Genomic DNA, 19,585 nt, shown 5'->3' on the forward strand with positions numbered 1-19,585 from the left:
TTCACATTTCGAAAGACTGGAATCCCGATAAAAGCTATGCGTCCACCCCTTTGATAACGAAATGGTTTGGTCCCAATAGCCCGGCTCCCAAAACGCGGCAACGCTCGACGCGCCGCGTGTGGGATTTTCGCTGATCCGGTCGGGGTTCTGCCGGGGGAGCTCATATGGCCGGCGACTGTACGCCCTATATGGGCCCCGAGGGTATTGTAAGAAATAAATTAATAAATGTAGCATGAAAACAATTATTTTTTATTTCTAGGTTTAGCCCTTGGAAAATATTTTTAAACTCTTTACTGAGCGAAGCTAGTAAACCGTTGTTACTTCAAAAGAGGGTTTTACAGAGTGTAGAAGCGAACTGAAACAAAATTATCGGGGAATTCTCACATTCGTCTGCACGAAATAGTCAATAAAAAACTGGTCGCCGATGATTACTTTTCAAAGAGTGGATGACTACTAAGCACAGTACACAAAATTTTCCCCGTACAAAAAAAAAGAAAAAGAAAAAAAAGAAAAATGAGATTTTTTAACGCAAAAATTAACTACGCATCGCCGAGCTCTCTCTATCCGCCCAAATGTAGCGCTAGAGGTCCGAACCAGGTGCCAAAGTTTCAGCACTAACCGTTATCTTACTTAAAAAAAGTATAAGTGATTTTCTAAAAATTTCAATGGGAAAATGGCGGCGATGAAGCTCTCGATTACAGGAAGCTCTATGGCGCCAGAAACTGCAAACGGGCGAAAATGGGCCCCATTTTCCCATTGAAAGTTTTAGAAAATCACTAAACAGTTAAATAAGATATCGGTTCGTGCTGAAACTTCGGCATCTCGTTCAGACCTCTAGTGCTAAACATGGGCGGAAAATGAGCGTTTGACGATGCATATTTAATTTTTATGTCTAAAAAAGAAAAAGAAACAGAAAACAAGAATTTATTTTTGAACATTTTGTACATGTTATACTACGAACCCTTTTACTAAAAACAGTGCAATTAATTGCTGGAATATCATTTGACCGTGCAACGGCGTTGTGCTTGTAGGTGAAAGATCGCCACAACGGTAACCTCCTGCTCGACGAAGACGGCCACATCATCCACATCGACTTCGGCTTCCTCTTTGAGAGCTCGCCGGGCGGGAACATCGGCTTCGAGCCGGACATCAAGATCACCGAAGAGATGGTCATGATCATGGGCGGCAAGCAGGAGGCTGAGCCGTTCAAGTGGTTCACCGAGCTCTGCGTGCGATGCTTCCTGGCCGTGCGACCGTACCAGGAGGACGTGGTCACTCTGGTGTCCTTGATGCTTGACACGGGACTGCCCTGCTTCAGGGGGCAGACCATCAAGTTGCTCAGGCAAAGGTTCGCCCCAGCGGCCACGGAGAAGGAGGCCGCGGCCTTTATGATGAAGATCATCAACGACTCGTACCTTAGCATCCGGACCAAGACATACGACATGATCCAGTACTACCAGAACCAGATTCCTTATTAGGTACCCAGGAGCTGGTGGGGTTCGAGTTTGTGGCGGTAGCCTTAGTGAGGTCGGTGTGAGGGATGGTGCCCAGATTGGAACATCCCAGAGGCGTTCGTAATTGGGAGTCAATCCGGATATAGAGTAATGAGCATAATTAAGACCGCCTACAACACAGCTCGCTGTGTAAAGCGGTTGGGTCTACGGGGACTCGACAATAAAAAAATACGAGCTTTGTTTAAGATAAGTTTAATATACAGTTCATGAAGAAAGAGAGAATGCGGTATTCAAACTTCTGAAAAACATTGGAGCCTTTAAGATGAGTGTTTTATACTATAATTATTTAGTTGATTAAAGATAATTTACGCAACTCATGTCTATAGTATTTTGTCTCGACAGTAGCTTGAAATCGTCCGCGACATTTTACAACGAAGCTGTATTCCTCTAACAGCATAGGAAATTTTTGTGTCATCGTTGTAAGCAAAAAAAAGAAAAAAAAAGAAAAAAACTCTTTGCGAACAATTTAAGAAAAACAGCATATCTCATTTGAAATCAAGCGTTCACCATACAGCTCGGGGTAATGACCAGAGCAATAGCAACCTGCTCCCCTATCGTGATTTCGTCTCCTATGAGGCCGGTTCACACATACAGCGGAGCGCTACGTGAGCGCTCCAAGGAGCGCTCATGTGGCGCTTCCTGGCGCGTGATGTAGCGCTCTGTTAGCGCTTCAGAAGCGCTTTGTTTGCGCTCTGTTAGCGCTACAGACGCGCTCTGTTAGCGCTCTCACGTCCCTTGTGCCGTGCTTGCTGCTGCAGAATAGCAGGTGCACGGCGATTCCTTGGCTGTTGTTTTTCCTTTTGCATTGAAAGAGGAGGAAGTAAAAGAGCTGCTCTCTAAGCAGAGGGTCGGGCAGGCAATCCAGAGTCATGGACTCTGAGCGACTAATTGATTGGGTACGACCTCATAGCTTTCAATTCGATATGTGTGACGCTGGTTTCAAGGACACGCAGGTAAAAATAATCGCCTTCGAAAGAGCTCTGTGTCTCCGTCCCTCAGCCTAGGAACAAGGTTTGCTGGGTACCCGTCGGTATCTCGGTAGCGAAGGATTTCGCGCACCCAGAAGGCTCTTCTGGGAGTTAAGCCGTCCACACAGATATGCACTGATCGCGCATGTAAGAGCATTTGTCGCATTTCTATTTCAGCATCCCACATGTCCGCCATGGTGCTGCTGATGCACACCCAACCACAGAAACCGAAACCGCTGTGCACCTGCTAATCCGCAGCACCGCGGTACAACAAGCGCTAATGACGCGCTAACACGGCGCTACTGAAGCGCTAACAAAGCGGTACTGGAGCGCTAACAAGGCGCTACTGGAGCGCTAACAAGGCGCTACTGGAGCGCTAACCACGCGCTATATTAGAACGAAGTCACGCGCTGGAAGCGCCACATGAGCGCTCCTTGGAGCGGTCACGTAGCGCTAACTTAGCGCTCCGCTGTATGTGTGAACAGGCCTATATAGTGCGTAGAGCTGCAACTTGTGAGGTACTATCTTGATCATTGCATGCCACGACTACCACTTCACCGGCACTAACTAGGGCTGCGTCTGTGTATGCTACGCTGTTAGCGGTCTTGTTCTGAAGCATATTGTCAAGCGCTTTGGCACGTGCTTCTCGACTTTCCTTGTGCTTCGTGGGGTGCATGTTCTTGGGAAGTGGGCGGACGTCGATAAGGGACCTCCAAGCGGGTGGTGTTTTCCTGGACTCTTTTTTGACAAGGATGGGGGTGAGATTGAGTTGGGATAGGATGACCCTTTCTGGAGGTGTTTTGCCGAGCCTGAATAGTTGGTTGACGCAGTGGGCCTCAACCAATTCCGTGAGCGTGTTGTGGGCGCCCATCTTTATGAGTCTCTGCGTGAATAACGGGGCTGGAAGATGTAGGGCCGTTTTGGTAACTTTTCAGATGGTAGTTTTCACTCGGGCTTGCTCCACTTCGAGGAGATTTATGTAGGAAGCCACGTGGATTATGCGGGATATGGTGAAGGCTTGCACCAGGCGAAAGGTATCTGCTTCCCTCATTCCCCTATGTCTAGTGGTAAACTCCGAATCATATGGCCTAGTTGGTCCAATTGTTGCTTGAGCAGGTGGATTTGATGAGTTCATTTGTTGTTGGTTTGTATGTGGAGGCCCAGGAGTAAAACTGGCTTGTCTGTCGGGTATATCTTATGGCCTTCTATGGCGAGCTAGCCTTGTTTAACTGTCTTGAGAGTTTCCTCTCTTTATAAGGAGTAGTGTTGCCTTCTGGGGTGCACATGTGAGACCCATTGTGTGCACATGTTTGGTAATTGTGTCTGCGGCTTCCTGGAGTGTATCTTGGAGAGTCTGTATTTGAGACTTGAGCTCACTATTTTTTGAGAAGTTGCTTCACCATGGCTGAGGGAGTTGGTCTTGAGTTGGATCCAGAGGCGATCCTGGCCCAGGTGACCTGCGGTCTGTGCGTGGAGCGGCTGCGGCTCCTGCTATGGTTCCTGGGTGCAGGTTTCTGTCTTCCTCTGGTTTCACTTTGTCGATTTTAGCCCCTCCCACCAGGGAGCGGGTCTTGGGGTTTGGTTGGCCAGGATCGATGTCTGTTCTGACATTCCTTGCTTCGCGTAAGATGCGCTTCCCCGCATACAGCACATCTCGGTTCACAAGATTGATCTGATGAGTGAAGTTGGCCACATCGACCGCACATTGGGGCATACATCCTCCTATGCTGGGTGCTTCGGCATCTGCTGCACTAAAGTGTAGATTTCATGAAAGGGTAGCAGCGGAGCTTTTCTCCGGCGAGAAAATTATGATTTCCCCATTCTTCGGGCTTGCATGAGTGTGGCGTCGTGGGCGCAAGTCATTTCCATTAGGTAGTCGGAATCGGCTTGGGGGGGGGGGGGGGGGGATGCCATGAGTAACTTTACACACCGAGTCGCGGGGGTAGTTTGATGAGCTCCGAGCTCGTACACCCTGCCACCAAGGTGAAGCACGGTCAATGTGGCTAAATTGCGGGCTGCTGCTTGGCTGGGTGTGGTTATTATTGCGATGTTTTGATCCGAGTCGATGCGAACTTTCCACGCCTTGGATATCGCGATCGGAGCCTTAATGGTGAATTGAACGGCAAGAGAGAGCTGTCGGGGCTAATTTCAGCAAAGTTGAGCCCTCTCGGGCGAATAACTACTCCTTAATTGCTCACCGGTAGAGGTGGGAGTTGTGGCTTTCTTTTGGCAGGAGGTGGCGGGCTTGAGGAGCCGGCGGACGTGCTTCTCACATCAAGCAAAGAGAACCATCTCAGTTTTTGACTGCTGTCCCAGTAAAATATCATCGTTCTAACGAAGACGAGATTTAGGGTATTGAGGGAAGCTCGATTCTTCGACGATGATCTTTGCACGAGCCATCAACCATGTTGACCAAATACGGGAATAAGCCAACGCCCGCGACTCTGATGTTACCATGCCTGATGTGACGTCACGATACAACCAGCCATGCATACCTTTGAAATTTTACGTGAAGTTTTCTATTGATGTTCATAATTAATTTAACGACTATTGGAGCGTCTTCTAATGAAATAAATATCACATATGACTATACTTGGCCCGCTCTACGTGCCCAGAGCAAACACTTAAAAACTTCCGGATATCACCGGATAATCCCTTTAAAAGGGTACGGGAACAAAGTGACTGTCTACCACTCGCTTCAAAATCGGCTAGCGAAAAGCGCAATGCGTGTAGCACTCGTGACGTCAATACTGTAGTGGCAAGTGTTGCCGCTTGGTGGCGTCAACGCGTGACAATCTTGCCTAGAAGTAATATTTGAGGACTGTACGTTCTATGGCCTATATATATAGCTTGCCCGTAGCGTCATACGCGGTCCTGTTTTATGTGCGACGAGCGTTCGGTTCACCGCCTTAATTTCACCCCGAAGCTCGAGGAAACCAGTAACTAGAGAGAACCGCCAACGCCCAGCAATGACAACACCTGCAAGCTATATATGTAAGGTATTCACTGGGTGCCATATTTGAGCGCGTTGTTCACAGCGCATGAAAAGGGGGAGAGGAAAGGGGCGGGCGGGGTTGTCTTGGCAAAGGTCTGTGCATTCTCATATCAAGCTCCTGCGTAACGTCTGCAGAGAACGACGATCTTGATGGTGTAGAATGTACAGTTGCCGCGGGAGTTAATAGCTCCACGCGAGCGCACGTTTATTTCTGGGGGGCGCTTGACTGGTGGCTTGCGATAAAACTAGAGATGACGTTAGGACGAGTGCGTGCGGAGTGGACGGGGGAAGCCGCTCAATTCAAGGGAACCCTTGTTATCATCTGCCTGCGGTGGGTGAGCGTAGTTTGAATGAAAAGGGTAGATGATTCTGCAGAAATGAAAAAGGCGACATGTTTCCTTCTCTCTTTCCAAGCAGCCATCTCATTCCTGGTCGGCGATCTTGACTTCTGCAGAATCATCTCTCCTTTTCATTCCAACTACGCTCATCCGCAGGCAGGCGATGATAACAACGGTTCCCTTGAATTGAGACGGCTTCCCCCGTGCACTCCGCATGGACATCGCCCTAACGTCATCTCTAGTTCTATCACAAGCCACATGTCAAGCGCCCCTAGGAAAAAAACGCCCGCTCGCGTGGAGCTATTAGAGAGTTTTAGAATAGGGGGCCCCAACGCTTTGGGGAACCCAAAGCTTCGGGGTACCGAACGCAACGACACCTCACGCAGCGTGCTAATAGAATAGGGTTTGTGACGACGCAACGCGGCACGCTCGCCTTTTTCGCATGCAGCGCCATTGTGGACAACGAACTAACTTCTTAACAATGAAAAATTATTAAAACGAAAAACATTTACGCTGAAACGACACTTGATTGTGGCTTGCGGTTCAAATAATAGGGAGGGTAACACCAGTTGGAACGGCACAGCAAGACCCATCTGCCGACCGTCTCTGAATCAGAAATTTTACTTCTCTGGTCACAAGAGAGTGCACGCCCTCAAATACCAGGCTATCGTCTGCGCCAATGGAATTATCTGCGAACCAATGGAATTAACTGCGAATTATCCCAAAGCTTTGGGGCCCCCAAAAAATAGGGGCTCAGCACTGCGCATGCGTAGAACCCAAACTCCGTTTGGGGTTTTGGGTTGGCGCGCGCCCCCAACGTGAAATTCGAGAAATAACGTGGGGCCCCCAATTGCTTGGGGCCGGGTTGTGTCGGCTAACATGACGGCGCCCTTTCCGCTCGCTTCGGTACAAATTCGTCATGGTCGCCGCAGTATTAGCAAATTTCATTGCCAATGAATAGTGCAACCGGCTTTCGCTTTGCTTTATCTCGCTCAAGTCGCAAAGAATGAGCGGTGGGCTCGCCCCATTTTAAAGATCGTACATGATTCTTGTTATGTCGGGTTCGCGGAAACAAACATTCCGTGGCGTCAACATTTATTGCGGGCCAGACTAGCTCCAACAACGGTCTGTGTCCGACTTGATGTTCCACACGCGCAGCAGCGCAGAACGTGATGGCGCATGCATCCCCGGTTGCCAGACTGCTCGCCGCTGGCACCGCCATGCGGATGTACTAAACACACGAACATAACACCCCTTCCCCCTAAGTTCAGGCTCAACACTCGGCCAGTGCCAGCACAGTCTCGCAGGCGGGATGGGGCTTTCCGAGCTCGCTGCGAACGGCGCAGGGTCGCTGGTTCAGGATCCCCCTCTAGTCCTTCTGGCGACACTGGCCGTGGTGCGGTCGTTGGCACAGGTTGGGACATGGTTGTGTCGCCTGCAGAGGGTTCAGCCGTTGGCTGCTCTTCCAACGAACTCTCGGCTGGCTCATTGCTCATTTGCCCTGGAGGTATCCCTCGCCGAGGATAAACTTCCCTTGGTGATGGCCCTTGTGTGGGGTAGACCTCTGGCTGTCGTTCTGTTGGTGCCGGTCCCTCGCTTGTGCAAGGCGCCATTGCCCGCGCCGGAGCTGGTCAACGTGCCGCCGCAACACCCTGCCATCTGGGAGGGTGACTTCGTAGGAGATTGGCCCGGTCGCTCGGCCAATCACAGCGGGGACCCATAGGGGGCCACGGCCATAGTTGCGTGCAAATACAGGGTCCTCAGGCAGGAATGAGCGTGGCACTGGCAGCAGTCCTGTTTGCTGGGATGACTTGTCCGGAGCCCTGTCGGGATGAAGCCGGTCCAGCATGGTCGATACCCGGCGGCCCATTAACAGTTCGGCCGGTGATCGCCCCGTGCTTGAGTCTGGAGTTACATGCTGCTGTAGCAAGAAATTTGCCAGTCGCCGTGACCAATCTCCCTGCACAATGCGCGACAGAGCCTCCTTGGTGATTCGCACCATCCTTTCAGCCTGGCCATTTGTAGATGGATGAAAAGGTGCAGATGTCACATGGCGGATCAGGTTGGCCTCAAGAAACTGCCGGAACTCGGCGGACGTAAATTGAGGCCCATTGTCCGACACTACTGTGTCTGGAAGACCGTGTGTTGCGAACAGCCTCCGTAAGGCATTGATCACGGTGAGCGATGTCATGGATGACACTGCGATGACCTCCAGCCACTTTGAATAGGAGTCCACTATGATCAGGAATGTCTTTCCTTGGAACGGCCCAGCGAAATCAATGTGCAGGCGACACCACGGCGCCCGGGTCGTCTCCCATAGATGGACTTGTGCTCGGGGAATCTCTGGCCGTGTTTCCTGGCAGGGAGAACATCGTCGCACCCATTCCTCGATAGCCGCATCCATTCCTGGCCACCATACATAGCTGCGGGCAAGTGCCTTCATCCGAACAATTCCTGGATGTCCGGCGTGCAAGGCTTCGAGAATCCGGGACCGTAGCTTCAGCGGTATCACCACACGGTCACCCCACAGTAAACAACCTTTGTGGGCAGACAGCTCATGTTGCCTTGACACGAATGGTGTGAACTCAGAAGTGATGCTGTGCCTTGGTGGCCACCCCTTCCACACCCAGTTGAGTACACGAGACATGGTACGGTCCCTTGCAGACTGTGTGGCGATGTCAGCGGCTTGGAGTGGAGGTTCTGGGAGCATGTCCAGGAGCATAATGGTCTCTGCTGGGGCCGGGTCGTCCTGGTGCTGTTGCATTAAGGGAATTCTGCTGAGGCTGTCTGCGTGGCCCAGCCGCTTCCCAGGCCGATGGAGGAGAGAGTACTGGTACCCATTTAGAAATATCGACCAGCGCAGCATCCGTGGTGACAACATCTGCGGTGTCTGACGGTCTGGGGTGAACAGCCCAGAAGTGGCTTGTGGTCCGTGTGGATCTGAAATTGGCGGCCCCATAAGTAGTCATGAAACTTTCTTACACCTGCGACCACTGCAAGCGCCTCCTTATCAATCTGAGCATAATTGCGCTCGGTGGTAGACAGTGTCCTGGAATAGAATGCGATAGGTGCTTCTTTCCCATCAGGCATGTGGTGACTCAGCACAGCTCCTATTCCGTATGGGGAGGCATCACAAGCCAGGATGAAGGGTTTCTTTTCATCAAAGTGTGTTAAGACTTGGTTGAATGCCAAGAGCTCTTTCATCGTATCAAAGGCTCTCTGTTGTGTTCGGCCCCAGGCCCACTTAGCATTCTTGTTCAATAGACGGTGCACTGGTTCTGCAATGGTTGCTTTGTGGGGTAGGAAAGCATGGTAGAAGTTGAGGAGTCCCAGGAATGCCTGTAGTTCAGTCTTGTTAACAGGGCATGGGGCATTCATGATGGCCTCGGTCTTTCCCGGTGTCGGATGTATTCTCTCAGCGTCAACTCGAAACCCTAAAAAGTCTACTTGTGTCACACCGAGTTGGCATTTTTCTTTCTTGACCTTGAGCCCTACGGCTTGAAACCGCCGTAGAACGTCACGCAGGCGAACGAGCAGTTCTTCCTGTGAGGCTCCAGCAATAATCACGTCATCAAAAAAAGCGATGACACCCGGTAGTCCCCTCAGGAGGTTTTCCATGAGACTCTGGAAGATGCCGGGTGCGACACAGACCCCAAACTGAAGCCTGCGGACGCGGAAAGCTCCCCGATGAGTTACGATGGTCTGGGCCTCTGCTGCTTCTTCGGTCACTGGCAGCTGCTGATATGCCTGTGCCAAATCAAGCTTTGCAAAGATTGTGGCACCTTCAAGGGCTGTCAGGAGATGGCTCACGACTGGCACTGGGTATGCATGTTGCTGCAATGCCCTATTAATCGTGCACTTGTAGTCTGCACAGATGCGCACATCCCCATTTGCCTTCAAGGGCGTGACAATAGGTGTTTCCCATTTAGCTTGATCCACAGGCTCCAGCACCCCTTGTTGTATTAGCTTGTCTAGCTCGGTATCGATTTTCGGCCGAAGAGCAAAGGGTACTCTTCTTGCCTTCAACCGCACGGGCATGACCTCAGGATTGAGTGAAAACTGCACAGGTGGTCCTTTGTAGCATCCCAACGCTCCATCAAACACGGACCCAAATTCCTTAAGGATGTTACTGATCGCATGAGATGGCTGGGTGATGTGCTGCACTCCTATGATGTTGATGCCCAGGGCTGGGAACCAGTCCAGCCCCAGGAGGCTCTGACGCTCACCCTTGACGATGACGAGACGCAATAGGCCATCAAAGTCCTTGAATTTCACCCTGAACATGCCATAGCCATGCACTGCGATGCGGTTGGCCTGATAGTCCTTCATCGTGATATCCAGTGGTTTCAGGGCTGGCAAGCAGCCATTTGGGAAGATCCGCCTGGCTGTGGCCTCAGAAATGAGCGAAAAAGTTGACCCAGAATCCACCTCCATTTGGCATGGCTTGCCCTCGAGCATGACCTCCACATGTATCTTCCTCAGGGCCGGTGCGGTCACATCGTGGATAGCAGTCACGGTTTGATCGTCGCAGTAGGCAATGTTTGTGCGAGTCGTGGCCCTGACGCGGGGCGTCTTGCAGTCCGTCTCAGAATTCTGGCGGTAGTCCCGTGGCCTTCGGGACCGGCAGACTCGAAGTATATGACCCGTTTTTCCGCAGCCCCTGCACTGGGCATCCCGGAAACGGCACAGCCGCCGTTCGTGGGAGCCTCCGCAGCCAGCACAGAAGGCGCCTCCCGTTCCTTCCGGGTCCCTCCGCTGGTCTATCCTTAGGCGCAAGACGTCCTCGGCGGCGTCTTGCTCGTTGTCGATACCCGCGCTTGTCCCTGGTGCACGGGCTCGATGCGTGGTGCGCTTACGCTTGGGCGGGAGTCGCGGCAGGCTTCCCGGTCGATGACCTCGGCAGCGATTGCTTCCTCGACAGCACTGGCGAGGGTCACTTCTTTTTTAGCCAAGAGTCGTTGCTTCACTTTGTCGCTCCGCAACCCGAACACAAAACGATCCCGGAGCGCAGTGTCGAGGGCGGTGAACTGGCAATGCTGCGCTGTGGTACGAAGGGCAGCGAGGTTGGCCGCCGCAGACTGTCCCTGTGCCTGGTCACGGCGATGGAACTCGTGTCGCCTCGCAAGCTCTGGAGGCTTCGGGGCCAGGTGCTCCCTCAGCGCGGTGAGGATTGTTTCGAGGGGCGTATCCCCGAGCGGGGCCGGCGCCACGAGCGCTTTGGCCAACTGGAACGTAGCGGAGCCGCAACGGCTGAGGAACGTCGCCCGCTTCTTACCGGCATCTGTGATACCTTGCGCATCCAGGAAGAATTCGAACCGCTGTGCATAATCCTCCCAGTCCTCAGGTCGGGAGAAGTCGAAAGCCTCGATGTAGGCCTCGGTGGGAGCGGTGGCCATGCTGAGCGGCCGGGCAACGGAGTTAGCTTTCCTTGGCGGCCGCAGTGCCGCAGTCCTGCAGGAATCCCGTCTTCGTCGCCACTGTTATGTCGGGTTCACGGAAAGAAACACTCCGTGGCGTCAACATTTATTGCGATCCAGACTAGCTCCAACAACGGTCTGTGTCCGACTTGATGTTCCACACGCGCAGCAGCGCAGAACGTGATGGCGCATGCATCCCCGGTTGCCAGACTGCTCGCCTCTGGCACCGCCATGCGGATGTAAACACACGAACATAACAATTCTGGTCGTTCTTAAGCCTAAACATACGTCGTAACTGTTGACATGGTGACGTGTTGCTACTCCGTGGCTAAAGGCTCGTTCACACAGACCCGTTTTTTTTACGTTACGTTACGAAAAGTCACCGGGAAATCTGTGCTTAGTATTAAACTGTGCCAGCCGCAGGTCGACCCGGTCGAGGATGGCCCGCGTGGAGAAATTTCTTCCGATTGCTTCGGAGACCCTGGAATCCTGGAATGGGTTAGTGGCGTACACTTTGCGTAGCACATAAATGTCATCGTCGATCGAGAAGCAAACGCGCGCGGGAGCCTTCTCTTCCGCCATTTTTTTTTGACCTTGGATCGGCCTCGACTCGTTCGGCCATCCCGCTTCAGGTGTAGCCGAAACAATCCAATCCGTAGCGCTCTAATTTAGCGCTTGTCCTCGTAGTAACATAGAGAATTGAGCTAGCTGTATACTTGGAAGACATACCTAAAACAGCGCACAAGCACAGGAGGAAGATAACAAAACACAGGAAGGGGAGCTGACTCCCAAGTTATGTATTGTGAAAGAAACAAAGAGAAAGCTTCAGATGTGAAGCCCACGTTGTTGTTTTAGAGCGCAGCTCTTAGGGGCCCGTTTCCAGCCTGAGCGGCGTCGCCGTTGGCGTCGCCGTCGGCGTCGCCGTCGCCGTCGCCGTCGGCGTCGGCGTCGGCGTCGGCGTCGGCGTCGGCGTCGGCGTAACCAAGCCCCTCCCTCTCCTCCTCCTCCCTCTCCTTCTCCCCCTCCTCCTCCCCTCCTCCTCCTCCCCCTTCTCCCCTCCCCTCCTCCTCCTCCCCCTCTTCCTCCTCCCCCTCCTCCCCCTCCTTCTCCTCCTCCTCCCCTCATTGTCCGGCTTGAGTGTCAAGGAGGAAAGCAGTGCGAAGGTGGAGGAGGGGGGAGGAGAGACGAGGAGCCGGAGGCGAGGGGGGGGAGGAGCTTGAAGGACGAGGAGGTGGTAAAGGAGAGGGAGTGGGAGCGGGAGGCGAGGAGGACTAGCAGGCATGATCACGAGGGAGGAGGAGGAATATACCCTCCACTCCTCCTCCTCAAGAGCTGCGCTCCAATTCGGCGTTACAGGAAGTTGTAAACGGCTTTCACTTTTTTCTTTCTTCCTTTTTCTCATCTTTTTTTCGTCGTGACCTTATAATGTCAGTTTTCTCCTTTTCTACTGCAACTTAGTAATGTATCTGTTTTTATTCTTTCTTCTTTTTACCTTGTGGATGCGCGTGGGGCTCCATGTCTGAAGCTTCCTCTTTTTCTTTCTTTCACAATACATAAGTTGGGAGTCAGCGCTCTTTCCTGTGTTCTATTTTCTTCCTCCTGTGCTTGCGCACTGTTTTAGGTATGGCTCGTTCTCGAATTTTTGGGCGTTCGTGTGCGCTTTGACCATCTGCAGCCGAGGATTTAGGCCTTGAAGTATGCCGAGACTGAGACGAACGCGAGCGCGCATACTCTGCGAGCAGCTGCACTATTGAGATCTGAGCTGGAGCGACTTTGAAGCCTTGAAATACTTGTTTTCAAGATGCAGGTATCGTGCCACGAACGAAATCTACTCGGAGCCACGGAGTAGCAATACGTTGCCATGTCAACGGTTACCGCGTATGTTTAGGCTTAGAAACGGCCAGAATCGGGGACGATCTTTGAAATACAGGGTGAAACAAGGAGACGCCAAGCTCTTCGAACCAGCCGGAAAATTCGGTTTCTTAACCTATCGCGTTACGACTTTGTGCAGCGTTGCCCCCAGATGGTGCATTTTTTTTTTGTAAAATTTGCAAAGAGCGAATTTACCTGAGGAAAAAGTAAAGAAAGAAAAAGGCTTAGCTCCTATTAAAGCCCCTTGATAAAGGCGTTTTTTACAAGTACCGCCAACCATTGTTGTGGAACCGCGCGAGACACGTGCCACGAGCGGGTGCTCCGCCGCCATTCGCTTCCTAGAGCCGCTCAATTCAGTGCTGCGCCGCCATTCGCTTCCAAGGGCCGCTCGAGATGCGGGTCTCGTGCACTCGCGCATTTGACGCTACTTGCACGACAAACGCAAACATATCGAGGGGCTTTAGCTCCTATGGAAACGCAGCGACGCCACCGGTCTGCAAACAACACGGCTGCTGTTTTGCACGGGAGACAAGAGATGGCGCAAGCGGTTGCGACGCCAACTGCCGTCAACGAACGAGCAGACGACGCCGAGAGCCGGCGTAATTAGCAGACAAGGAACTGCAGTTCCTTGTTGTTACCGCGCCTGTTTTTGTTTCTGCGACTGTCGGCGACTGCGGAACGCGCGCCGCTTTTGAGTCGAAAAGATTGTCTGCTAAAGACGCTGGCTCTCGGCGCCGTAAGCTCGTTCGTTGGCGGCGTTCGTTGCGCCATCTCTTGTCTCCCGTGCGAAACGGCGCCGTGTTGTTTAAAGACCGGCGGCGTCGCTGCGTTTCCATAGGAGCTAAGCCTTTTTCTCTCTTTACTTTTTCCTCAGGTAAGTTCGCTCTTCGCAAATTTTACAAAAAAAAAAAAAATGCACCATCTGTGGGCAACGCTGCACAAAGTCGTAGCGCGATAGGTTAAGAAACCGAATTTTCCGGTCGATTTAAAGAGCCTGGCATCTCCTTGTTTCACCCAGTAGAACGAGCACACCGCTCATTCTTTGTGATTTGAGCGAGATAAAGCAAAGCGAAAGCCGGTTGCACTATTCATTGGCATTGAAATGGGCGAATACTGCAGCGACCATGACGAATTTGCTCCGAAGCGAGCGGAAAGGGCGCCGTCATGTTTGCCGACGCAACCCGGCCCCAAGCAATTGGGGGCCCAAGCGCCAACCCAAAGCCCCAAACGGAGTTTGGGTTCTTGTGGTGTCCCCAGGGGACACAGAGAAAAAGAACAGGACAGCCCAGTCAACGTTCCAAATCAGACTGACTTTTATCGACGAAGAAGAAAATGAAGTACAGATCATATGGTGATGATGATGGTTTGTACATATGTTGCTAACACAACGCAGTTATACAAATCAGAACAAAACATTGCCTTCCCTTAAAAAAAGAAAACATTCATTCAGTTACACGAAGCGAAACAAAGAATCAGTGTCTGATGCGTGCCCTTCATTGCTTCACATGTTATGTTTTCCTCTCTGGTAGGTGCTTGAATTGTACAGTTGAGACCAAATTCTGAGAGAAGATTCAAGTAGTCACATACGGTTGACTTTGTGGGTTTCAAAGTGTCAAGGTTCATGTCGCCGACTACGCAAAGTTGTTCCTCGGCCTGAAGGTCAGTCAAGCAAGCTCTCAATTCAACTAAAAAAGACGAAGCGCTTTCTGATGGACGGCGATAGCAGGCGACTAATGCGATGGAGTATACTGAGTTGAAAATTTTGAAAGTGACAGACTCTGCATGAACGAAAGTATTTTTTAACTGTTCTGTACCCCATGAATCTTTGACAAAAATACCAATTCCTCCACCTGTCCTGTCAGAGCGAGTATGGAAGAATTGCTGATAACCAGGTATTGAGAATTGATCAACAGAAGCAGCTGGTACATTTATCTCCGTTAAGACCCACACGTCGACAAGATCGTACAGGGAACTGGCTATAAGACCAAATTGCTCCCAATACTTCCTAGCACTACGAATATTAGTGTGAAAAATGGTGAACCCGCTAGTTGAGGAGTCAAAATTACACAAGATTAAATTAAAATCATCGCAGTCAAAAAATGTGAAGGTCATGGTTGCTAGGCAATGAGTTCTATGTCATTGACACAAGTAATGTGAATGAGTGGGGCTCCCTCTGCTTTTTTTGCGTAGATCTTTGCGTTTTTAACCCAGACATATCGATATTGTTTTACTTTGCCTTTCGCCCGGGCTTTCCAAAAGAGCTCCTTGTTCGTCTGTGTCAAGTTCTCGTTAAAAAAGAGTTTCGGGAGTTTTCGTTCGCGGGCGAGAGTACCCAGTGAGCTACGCAACCTCAACCAGCGGTCCCTAGCACGCGCAGGGCGAAACCTGACCAAGGTAATGGGAATGGTATCACGCGAAGAGGGCAGGCGATGAACGGCCTCAACCTCTGAAGGATGGAAGTCGGAAATGCCGAGTTTTTGTGCTATATCATCAAGCTCAACCGAAAGATCTTCATTGGGTCTGCAGGGAAGCAATAACAACAACAATAATAATAATAATAATAATAATAATAATAATAATAATAATAATAATATTTATTTGCATACAAAAATCTGATCCTGGGTGGCGTGCACGGCTGTGCAGAAAGGTTAAAACACGTACACGCACACATATACCAAATTTGTACACAGGGCCGCAACCCAAAATGTTTTAAAAGAAAAAAATGAGGGTGAAATGTAGAGTGTAAGTTGACTCCCTCGTATACCTATAAGAGCACACACACTACCCTACACTACACCACTGTAATGACGCCTGCTGCTGTAGGTGCTTTGAAAACAAGCGACACATCAACACAGATTCAGTACGGTCCTGGGGAAGCGGCGAACGTATCCTGAGCGGGGCCAAGATGAAGTCCTCGATGCCGGCTAATATCGGCGAGGAACTGTGGTGTTTGGTACGCGCTCGAATAAGTTCAGGCTGTCCCGATCCCTTGTTAATCCTTGGGATGGTCGCAAGGTACGTCCCTTTGAGCGAGCCGTCGAGGAGTCGGCAGGTAAGGCCCACCCTGGCGACTCTTCTCCGATGAGCCAGGGAATGCCATTGGAGATTCTTCAGCCGACTGTCGTAGGGCAACGCAGGATTGTGTTGGCAAGTAAAGTATCTCCGAGTAGCACGCCGCTGCACGTTTCCAGGCTGTCAACCAAATTAGTTTGATGTGGGCACCACACCGCACTACAGTACTCGAGATGCGGAAGAACGAGCGCGGTGTATAGAACACGGAAGGTGGTAGGACCGCACGCTTTGGGAACTCGTGTCACGAATCCCAAAAGACGTCGGGCTTTGGCAACAGCATTGGCAACGTGCAGAGAGAATGTTAAGTTAGGGGTGAACGTCACACCCAGAATTGGTAATGATGTGACCGATGTAAGAGGTATTGCAGACACGGTGTACAAAGGGGCTCCTGAGCTGCGGCTGTGACTGACCCGCTTGACTGCACACTTGGATGGGTTAAGAAGAAGGCAGTTTGAGTCGGACCACTGCTGCACTATAGACAGGTTCCGCTAAAGGTTGGGAGAGCTTGCGTGAGGTGTAGTTCGTGCAAGCAGAGTGATGTCGTCAGCATATTGGACTATCTGCGTGTCGATAGATTGGGAAAGATCGTTGGTGTACGTGGAGAACAGAGTAAGGCCAAAGGACGGATCCCTGAGGTACCCCTGCTGAGACGGCGAAGCTCTTTTGGAACGGGATCCTTGGAAGAGGACCTGGTGTGTGCGGCTAGTAAGGAACCGAGCTAACCAACGAAGCAGAGGACCGCGGACACCTCCCCTTTCTAGTTTCCGAAGGAGTATAGCATGGTTCAGCGTGTCAAACGCATTGCTAAAATCTAGTTGCACCATATCAGTCGAAATACCACGGTCAAGGTTGTCACTGATGTAGTGCATGATCGTAGCCAGTGCTGTGTCATAGCTCCTGTTCTTCCTGAAGCCATGCTGTGTGGGAGAAAGGACGTTGTTTTCCTCGTAGAATTCAAGCAGCTTACTGTTGATCATGCGCTCAAACGTCCGACACAGTATAGACGTGATGGACACTGGGCGGTAGTTGCATGCAGAGTATGTTGATTTTCCTCTGCCCTTGTGAATGGGGAGATGAAAGCCCGCTTCCATGTGTCCGGAACAAAAGCATTGTCTGCAAATGATTGCAGCATGTTCAGCAGGGGATGCGAGATGAAAGGGTAAAGCAGCTTGAGGAAAGTGGGAGCAAGGTGGTCAGGTCCGATGGAGCGTGATGACTTGAGGCGTTCGATGGCACTTTGTAGATCGTCAGGAGAAAACTGAATGGTGGAGAGTACAGTGGTGGGGCAGATAGTGCATGCTTCCACTTCATCAACAAGCGGTGTCTACATCGAGGTCACCTGAGTGGCTACCGTAGACCGACGAGAACCGTGTGGCGAAGAGTTGGGCAATATCTCGGGAAGCCGTTACACGGCGATCACCGGATAGGAGGCACAGTTTGTGAGGGGTGGACCGCTGTCGACTGATCAATGCCCAAAACAGCTGAGGATTGTCCTTGATCTTTCCGGCGATGATGCGTGAATAGTTGTTAAATGCAACGTGAATTACGGTTTTCAGATGCCTTTGGAGCTGCTTAGCTTCTTGGAATAAGACAGGACAGTGCATGCGGGCAGCTTTTTTAAACAGAGTCCGCTTCCTACGGGCCATCTTCAGTAAATAAGTGGTCATCCATAGGCACCGCTTTCGTCGCGCTGAACTTGAGGTGCTTGGAACGCACTCTTGCTGAATAGCGGCGACAAGGTCGGACCAGGGGTCGTAGTTTGATACACAGTCAGACTCTGTGGTGGTGATACACCACAGAACAAGGCGGGCCAGTTGGGACATATGGGCATGATCTATGTGGCATAATTACAAAAAGTTCGGGCGATCCCCCTATTGAAAACTCCGGCAAAAACTTCCAGTGACATTTGGTGGAAACGGGTTAATTTCCACTTATTTACACCAGAAACCAGCGTAGTTTACAAGTTTCTGGTGGAAATGTTACCGGCCGCCACTTCCAGTAACCAGATTTCGCTGGACCTTTTACCGGAGCCATGGACTTACGGTTAAAATCCGGCAAAAACTTCCAGTTAGATTCGGTGGAAACGGGTTAATTTCCACTCATTTTCACCAGAAACCAGCGTAGCCACTTTCGCTGGAATTTATACCAGAGCCACTTTCGATTACCCGCAGCTGGAATCCTACCGGAAGCCAATCTCGTTTGCCGGACACCGAACATCACTGGAAGCCGACGGAAGGCGAACGGCTAAAGTCAAGGAAGCCAAGACGAGCAGGGGGACTGTGTTTGTAATGGCGGCCGCCAATGCAGCGGCATTCTCGAGAGTGCGTGTTTTAGCTCGAAATGACGTTGCAATTCTGCAAGAAAAGCGCGCAGCGAACTGTTTGGACGATCCAAAAAGGTGGGCAGCGATCACCGGCAACTTGATATTTGCGACAGGCAAAAGTCTGGTCCAGAGCAGGTACGAGACTACTCAAGCGGCATTCTCGTGGGTGCGAGTTTTAGCTCGGGACAACGTTGCAATCCTCAAGAACTGCGTGCAGTGAACTGCTTTGACGATCCAAAAAGGAGGGCACTTTCACCCGTTTTCATCCGAAGCCAGCTTACCATGTCTTTGGTAGATTATTTGCCGCCCAACAGATTTCACTGGAATGTCACCGGAAGCCCCTTTCGTATACCAGACGACCCGGTTTTCCTAGAAATCTTACCCGAAACGGGTGACTCGCTTCCCTGTTTACAGACCTTCACTCGAAGCCGACGCGAGGGGAGGGGGAAGCCAAGACGAGCCGGGGACTGGGTGTGTAATTATGGTGCCTCGCACCAAGGACGAGTCCACACGCACCCTCTTTCCCTCGCATTCGGTTCGTGGGGAAAATGCGTTGTTTTGTTGTTTTGCTGACTTATTTTTTTTAAAGAAAACCGGTTTCTTTGTCCGTCAGCGAGCAACAGCCGGCCAGGAACGAACACTCAGTTTTAGGTTCTCGTTCCATGTGTTCGACCTGTATCTTACAAAGCAGCTGGGTGTGCAGATAAAAATAAAATATTTTCCAGTGACCTGTTTCATACGCCTCTTTGTCCGTCCGTCTTCAGAAGCATCCAGCGAGCGAAAAAAAAGTGAAAGCCTTTTACAGCTCCCTGTAACGACGAATTGAAGCGCAGCTCATGAGGAGGAAGAGGGAACGGTACCGAAGGGAGGGTAGACCATTCCTCCTCCTCCTCCTTCTCCTCCTCCTCCACTCATTCTTTAATATGCTCCGGGGGGCCACCTGACCTCGGGGATGGGGTCACGTGACCTCGGGGAGGGGGCCACGTGACCTCGGGGGTCACGTGACCTGGTGGGTCACGTGACATTGGGAGGGGTCACGTGACCTCGGGGTCACATGACCTCGGGGTCACGTGACCTGGGGGGTCA

The 19,585-nt window shown here is 51.3% G+C and overlaps 2 protein-coding genes across 2 annotated transcripts in view; one reads left to right on the top strand and one right to left on the bottom strand.

The window, feature by feature from the left end:
* The window catches only part of LOC120840654 (phosphatidylinositol 4-kinase alpha-like), a 64,354-nt gene extending 62,628 nt beyond the window's left edge, over positions 1-1,726 (top strand). Inside the window, exon 7 of the mRNA XM_040211263.2 lies at positions 1,032-1,726. Coding sequence (XP_040067197.1) covers positions 1,032-1,478 — 447 coding nt within the window. The 3' untranslated portion in view covers positions 1,479-1,726. The remainder of the gene's footprint in view (positions 1-1,031) is intronic.
* Positions 1,727-7,307: 5,581 nt separating this feature from the next.
* Positions 7,308-8,648, bottom strand: LOC121837754 (uncharacterized protein K02A2.6-like). The gene has a single exon (XM_042293557.1). The coding sequence runs from the start codon at positions 8,577-8,579 to the stop codon at positions 7,308-7,310; it is 1,272 nt and encodes a 423-aa protein (XP_042149491.1). The 5' UTR covers positions 8,580-8,648.
* Positions 8,649-19,585: the final 10,937 nt, after the last annotated feature.

This window comes from Ixodes scapularis, unplaced genomic scaffold (genome assembly GCF_016920785.2).
Source record: "Ixodes scapularis isolate PalLabHiFi unplaced genomic scaffold, ASM1692078v2 PGA_scaffold4__175_contigs__length_147842914, whole genome shotgun sequence".
Lineage (NCBI taxonomy): Eukaryota > Metazoa > Arthropoda > Arachnida > Ixodida > Ixodidae > Ixodes > Ixodes scapularis.

What these genes read in the sequence shown, in the direction of transcription:
- LOC121837754 (XM_042293557.1), bottom strand. Translation starts at nt 8,579, where the DNA reads ATGCAACAGCACCAGGACGACCCGGCCCCAGCAGAGACCATTATGCTC.